At 41.9% G+C, this 7,180-nt stretch overlaps 1 protein-coding gene across 2 annotated transcripts; it reads right to left on the bottom strand.

The window, feature by feature from the left end:
• Positions 1-2,377: 2,377 nt before the first annotated feature.
• On the bottom strand, positions 2,378-6,541 carry LOC136538277 (uncharacterized). 2 transcript variants are annotated; one of them, XM_066530255.1, is made up of 3 exons: positions 6,263-6,541; positions 5,882-6,145; positions 2,378-2,713 (listed from the first exon to the last, which is right to left on the bottom strand). In XM_066530255.1, the coding sequence occupies exons 1-3, from the start codon at positions 6,408-6,410 to the stop codon at positions 2,508-2,510; spliced, it is 618 nt and encodes a 205-aa protein (XP_066386352.1). In that variant the 5' UTR covers positions 6,411-6,541; the 3' UTR covers positions 2,378-2,507. The 2 variants fall into 2 exon arrangements, with proteins under 2 accessions (XP_066386352.1, XP_066386353.1); XM_066530256.1 differs by having other exon boundaries at positions 6,374-6,537.
• Between the last annotated feature and the right edge of the window lie 639 nt (positions 6,542-7,180).

Here is a 7,180-nt window from a genome sequence, read left to right on the forward strand (position 1 = left end):
CTTGCAGTGGTACATATGGTCTAGGGGTTGAATGCAAGATATCGATCCTGGGTACCACCGCTTCTTCGATTGGATCTGATCGTCGTTTCACCATACGATGATCAAGGATATTAGAAAGCAAGATATATGTAGCACACAACGAGGGATCATGGCGGAGGAGTGGATACATTATTTGACCGGACTTCATCCTCTGTTTGTCCACTAGTCTAGTTTAAGTGTGTATGCAGCAGTAGTTTCTTGTGTGTTCCTAAACGCTAAGCCTGGCAGGAGAATGCAATGAAAAGAACTAGGCATGTTATAAAACGCAGCATCTAGGCAATGGGAACCACAGCATTTTAGTAAGCTCTGCTTGGCTCAACATCTCGAGGGATTGAGGCGGAAGGAGTGGATACGTTCTGTGAGCAGAACGCTTCTGCTCCACTAGTCCAGTTTGGTAGATGCTGCGTGCATCTCCAAGTATTCATGCCTTCTTTATGAGTGTTGCGGATATAATACACGAATTGCACTTTGTGCGAGTGCGCATATATATATTAACATGTAAGGCAGTAAGAAGACAGGAAAAAAAACCATAAGAATCCCAGATCAAGTGAGAAATATGATTCTTTCAGCCTTACAGGCGGGAGGGTATGCCCTGGTATGACGCTGGGACTAGCCAATTATTAACATATGGAGTTGGTGCTCGCTAGTCTTGTTTTTTTTTTTTTTTTTTTTTTTACTTTGATTGAGAGCAGCCCGGTGAACCCAAGCCTGAAGAACTCGACATGAGAGTCCTTTGGTATAACAGTAAGAAGGAAACCAGTGCTCTGGCTCATTTTAAAAAAAAAAGTAAATGGGCTCTGGCTCATGCCCAAACCTCACATTAGTTTCGTGTAAGTATCAAATTAACTAGTTCGTCTGTGCTCTAAAAAATAACTAGAACTATACATGTTTTCAGATAGTTTTTTTAATCAATAACGCCAAGTTGCTTGATTTGTGATGATTAAGAGTACGTAAGATTATAAATTATTATATGTGTTCATACTAGAAGACCGAAAAAAGCTTGAATTACAATATATTGTAAAATGCACAATAACTCTCCCTCTGTTCTACCATACATGTTCATGATCTCGGAAGAAAACATTCCAGAACTCTTGTCCATTGAGGATATACGAAGAGTGAAACAAGTATTTTTACCCCTAATTAAATACTTCGATAGAAAAAAAAATGCTTGTACTATTTCATTAAATAGGGGTATGGATGATCATTTCACATTATTTTTCACTAAAAGTTAAACCAAAATTTTCTTGGTTTATGCACATGGTGTACCATGGACAAGTACTGTAAAACAGAGAAAAGTATTGATTAGTTGTAATCTTTTACCCTGGCGCTACCCAAGTAAAATGCCTATAAATAAAGTGGTTGTGATTGAATCTCGTTGTCTATGGCGATACAAAGTGGGGTCGCCCAAATAACCCATACCTAAACGCCACCTACAACTTAATATGGAGGTACCTGAAAATAACTTTCATGTTTCCCTAAAATACATTAATGAGTAGTTATTCGGATGCCCTAACTCTTTGGTAGGAGATATAGGTCTTTATAAGGAAATGCCATTGAACCCAAAAAAAATACTCAAGGGCATTCTTGCCTGGTAGATCATGCTAGCTAGGAGGCAGGTCCTTATGAGAGTGCATTGCAAAGAACTAGGCATATTACAATGTAACATAGAGTCATGTAGGCAAGGCAGGCATTTGGAACCACAATATTTGAGCAAACTCTGGTTCACTCTCTATCAACAATGTATCGGGTGCTGAGATGGGCAGTTGAGCTGTGCTTGCAGTGTTACATAGGTCGAGGGGTTCAATGCAAGATATCCTGGGTATCACAACCTCTATGCTTGGATCTGACTGTCGTTTCACCATCCTATAAACCAGTTGTCAAAATAAGCTGGTTTGATTCAACTTCTGCTTTTTAGTACAAATGAGAGCGGTGAGAATAAGCGCGGCCGAAATAAGCTAAAAAAAAAAGCGTCCTATTTAGCTGTTGGTTTCAACTTATTTTGGCCATAACCAACTTATAAGCTATGCCAAACAAGCCCATAGTCAAGAACATTAGGTAAATGCTGTGTGCATCATAAATTTGATGCCTTCATGCCTTCCACATATGTTGTGGATACCACAAGAATATTGCTTAGTATTCAGGGACACTCGTCTGGTAGTTTCTTCTGTGTTCTTGAACGCTAAGCCTAGTAGGAGAATGCAAAGAAGAGAACTAGGTATATTACAACGCAACATGTAGGCATAGGCCACAGCATTTTAGTAAGCTCTGCTTGACTCTGCGGCCTCAACATGAAAAAAAAAAAAAAGAGAGAGAACCCCATAAAAATCCCAGGTCCAAGTGTGAAATAGGATTCTTTCAGCTAAGCAAACAGCATTCGTTAGTCATATTGTAGCCACGCTGCTGAGAAACATATATTTGACAAATGGGCACCAATGTAGCACATATGTTATGAAGTTGATATCCGATTCTTAAGAACTTTGTTTCACAGCCTGAGCCTCTGCGGCAGCCATGGGATCCACTGTCTCTTCTTCTTTCTCGCCCTCCCTCTCTGCGGCCAGTTTCTCCCTGTGCAGCTTCTCTGCTGCCTGCATTGCTGCACGGTGCTCTTCCTGCAGCCGCTGCATCTCCTCTTCCTGCTGCTGCCTCTCGAACCAAGTGTCCGCATCGGCCCAAACTGAACACAAATAAAACATACTTGTGAGCAATAAGGTTATGGGTTGCTAGCAATCAATGCTGACAAAACACTCAGATGAAGCTTAACACCCCCCCCCCCCCCCCCATACCAGTCATTTTCTAAATGTCTACAAGCTCAAACTAATTGAAGCATAGACAGCAAAGGGACAATCTAGCTATTCTGGATTTTCTTTTGGGTCTTACTAAGCAATAAGTAATACAACAGATCCACAAATAATGAAATAAAATATGCAACTTTTTGGACAAGAGATAAAGAGAATCAACAGTATGTTTTTAATGCACTTTCAATTGGCTTGACTGGAAGTCAAGTGCTATTGCCAACTTACTATCATCTGAGCATAACAAATTTACAATGTTAAAATGAAAGTTAGTATAAAAATTTCAAGGAAATAATTACAATCATTCTACAGGGCAAGAGTTGAAGGGCGGGCCTGGTGCAAGCGGTAGAGTCTTACCGCCTGTGACCGGAAGGTCCCGGGTTCGAGTCGCGGTCTCCTCGCATTGCACAAGCGAGGGTAAGGCTTGCCACTGACACCCTTCCCCAGACCCCGCACAGAGCGGGAGCTCTCTGCACTGGGTACGCCCCTACAGGGCAAGAGTTCATCAGACCATAAACTATAACAAATGCTTCTTCCGTGTTTTTTCTTTTTCAGTTGCAAGGGCCAAGGGATACAAACGTTTATTTCAGCAGCTCGGAAGCCTAAAAGTTACCATTGTCAGTTTTTTCTTCTCCCTTTGTTTATCAATATTATACACAGTAAGGGTACTCCCCAACCGATTTCACCAAAAATAATAACCACTAACTGATTTCACGCAGACAGCCCATTCTGCAATCAATATGGGGAATTCTAACAAATATGACATGTGTAAATGTGATTTTAGCTTTAGGACCAACAATGGTGTATAGGAAAATAGAAAACTAAAAAATGTATAACCTGAAACCTGTCTTATCCCTACCCTCTTATGTCAATAAAGAACTGTCATTGTGTATTACTCTACGTTAGTTAAAACTCTGTTCCGCACTCATAACTCAGTCTTTGTCAGACTGTATAAACTCTTTTTTCTACTAAACTAATTTATTGAGCTACATGAAAAAATCAATGATATAGGCATCAGGTCAGGTCAGAACCTTGGTGCCAAATTATAGTTACTGACCCTGTAGAGATGATCGGTTCATCCGGTGAATGGTACAACATGTGGACCAATGGTTAAAGTAGGAGTTCAAAATATTATAGTTAAATACTTTTAAATTTGAAACCTGTAAATGTTTTATTTATATGCAATTGTACTAACCTCAATATAGCTCAAAGCACGGACAGGATTGTCACCCAAATAAGAACAGTGGTAACAATTCATTGCTCAGATGGTTGTCACCCAATGTGGGCGCTAGGGCATGGACAGGTGAGGTTGCAAGTTCAATCCTCTAGACAGTATTACAGTAAACCATTGAGACATATTAAAAACACATTTTCCCCGGAGTTTTCCACTAAATGATCCTTTAGGTAAACAGAACCAGACCTGGCTCTGTATCAGACTATTTTCCAGTTGAACAAGCTTACAAGCAAACCACCCTAGCGATATTGGCATATTGCAATCCAGAGCGTCACTTCATGTAATTTGAACTACACCTAAGTTAAGGTTCAGATAATGGAGCCCTGGCAGTAAAACAGCTGTCCTTACCTTGAGACAGCTTAGATTAGGATAGGGAGGATGATAATATGTCACGAGCAACCTACCCCAATCCATCCTGGGTCTCCAGATTGAAAAAAAATTGGTGTAATAAAGCAGCTTGAACAATAAACATAAGCGTATGCAAAACAATTTCCATTATCTACTAAAATCACTTCAGCAGTTCCAACAAATGCTATTGATCAAGGTAACATGCTGGCTCAACAGCTAGTCAACTAACCTATGTGGTTGGATAGGTCCTATTACTAGCTTCACCTCTAATGAAGGATAAGGTGATGAACAACAGCGGCAATGGCAACTGCATTATGTATGTGTATGTGTATTAACTTAACCACTGATTGACGATAAGAAGATATCTAGGTTCCATTCTCATATTCGGTGCTACTCTACTTTTATCTATGTACCTTTCTCTATGTGCGTTCTCTATGTACCTTTGAATTGAAAAGCAAAAAACCTAAGCTGATTGGATTACTAGAGAACACCAATGAACTGCCGCACCATGGAAACCATAAACTGCATTACTATTAGCACACTGTAATGTAATGAAGATAAAACCTCACAACTCTGAACTATCTTCCTAATTATCATATAGCACAGAAGTATTTCTTTCCTTCTGCAATGCTGGCCATAAGATGTAAACTGAAAAAAAATGGAATATTCCAGACCATAACAGAGATTTTAACACATTGGTTTGAACCAAACCAAGTAGGTTTTTTACCACAAAACCAATTCTGATAACTACAAGGCCCTAAAAGTTACAAAGCACAAACAACTGTTTATCTGTTCATTGTTTCTAAGTACAAAACTTTATAAAAGAATGCTTAAAATCAACAAATCAAGATCTTATACACAAAGAACAGCCATCAACCACACTTGTTGACATTTGAACAATTGAGTTCGAGCACAAGGATCCATCTTGCTTGTGCATTTAGGAAGAGATTTTGTTATAGTCGGAGACAAAAGTGGCCACGTACGATAACATCCAAAAATCTGTAGAGCTGTACTGGTATATATCTTGCTTGCGCATAGAGATTTTGTTATAGTTGAAGACAGAAGTGGCCGCATATATGAATAACATCCAAAAATCTGTAGAACTGTGCTGGTATATACGTGATGGAGCATTTATTTCAGCATTCACTTTTCACAAACATCCACATTTTCCCCCAGAAAACTACTGCGAGTCCCAATTTTATGCATTCTCACTTTCCCCCCCAAGAACACAGCTATAAATTGTACTAATGCGACCCTAGTATTTATATTACCTAAAAATCATAAGCAATTTCCTCACCCTTTTTTGAACCGAATTACAAACAATTTTTTTGTGAAGAGTTATGGCAGTCCTTGCCCTAATAAGTTAGTCAGGCAACCAAAACAATCAATCGAGCAGCTGCTAAGGCAGGGCACGACCAAGTGAGGAAGCAAAAGGAAGACGGTGAGAAAGAGGAAACGGAAGGCTCACTTGGCTGGGCAGCCCATCCCTGCTCCCCTCCCTTGATGCGCTCGGGGAAGGCGTAGTTGACGGTGAGCACGCGGCCGAAGAGCTCGGCGCCGTCCATGTTGTCCATGGCAGCGGCGGCGTCCTCGCGCTCGAGGAAGGTGACGAAGCCGAAGGAGCGGTGCTTCTGCGTGGACTGGTCGAGCGGCGTCTTGACGTCCTTGACCTCGCCGAAGGGCACGAACGCGGCGTGCAGGATCTTCTCGTCCACCTCCTCCGCCAGCCCACCTGCGCCATCAATCAAGGTCGAGGAAGCTCGGATTAGTCCACGCGCACGGGGAATTCGTCCGTCCGTTGGACGACCCACGACCAAGGAAGTACAAGGTCCTGTCGTGGCCACACCACGAGTATTCTTGCTGAGGAATTTCGTCGAGCAGGTGACGCGCGCGGCCACGAAGGTGGGGAGATTGGACAAGGTGACGCGCGCGCGCTTGGAGGAAGGGGAGGTGGGCTTACCAACGTAGAGGGTGTTCTTCTGCACGGGCTGGTTCATGTCTCCGGCGGCGAGGTAGGCTGGTGCGCCCGGAAGAGGGGACCGAGACAGGAAGACGGGGGGTGTCTGGCTTGGGGTTTTGGCTTCTCTGCTCGCTGGACGGAGAAGGAACTGGAACGGTTGGCAAGCCGTGCAGGTGCGCACGCTGTCCGCCCGCGTTCGAAGCGGCTTCGACGACGGTGTCTCACCCGGGAACAGTATTGTTCCCTGATAATTTCAATTGTCTCTCGCGTAGACGTGCCACAGTGATAAGAGACGTGTTCGTCACATTCGAAGTCTGATGATCTTTGAGTACCTCTCAGCTACGTTCGTTGTCCAGATATAATTGTAGGTTTGTTTATATACCGTATGTGTGAGATGTGCGTGTGTGTGGTGGTGTGTGTCTGCATCAAACAGATTCTACAGCTGTACTTAAGATAAGAGGAAAAAAAAAACTGAAGATCCAGACTGGGGGTATTGTATACGCTCTTTTTTTAGTCGGAGTCGACCACAACCTTACTAGTCATCTATATCTATACCTACTATTAAAGGCACTGTTTTTTTTTCTTATAATCCGATTTCTTTAACTTTTTTTCAGTCGGAAGAGTATTTCTCACAACAAATCAGTCGGGACAGTACTTTGTCTTTTTTTTCAGCGAAACGAACGAGGCTAAAGAGACAAAAAAAAATTCTAGCCCTCACTTAACTAATTTTTTTTCGTGAATATAGAAGTTGTATGTAGCTCTTCTCTTTATTTATATAACAAGTACATGTAGTCTGGAAAATTAGAA

The sequence above is a fragment of the Miscanthus floridulus genome, chromosome 2 (assembly GCF_019320115.1).
Source record: "Miscanthus floridulus cultivar M001 chromosome 2, ASM1932011v1, whole genome shotgun sequence".
Lineage (NCBI taxonomy): Eukaryota > Viridiplantae > Streptophyta > Magnoliopsida > Poales > Poaceae > Miscanthus > Miscanthus floridulus.

Bases quoted from the DNA above. Each gene is read 5' to 3' on its own strand.
- LOC136538277 (XM_066530255.1), bottom strand. From the start codon at position 6,410: ATGAACCAGCCCGTGCAGAAGAACACCCTCTACGTTGGTAAGCCCACC. The intron at 6,146-6,262 runs GTGGTGTGGCCA...TTGATGGCGCAG, and splicing joins ATTCCTCAGCAAGAATACTC to GTGGGCTGGCGGAGGAGGTG. The intron at 2,714-5,881 runs GTGAGCCTTCCG...ATTTGTGTTCAG, and splicing joins GGGATGGGCTGCCCAGCCAA to TTTGGGCCGATGCGGACACT.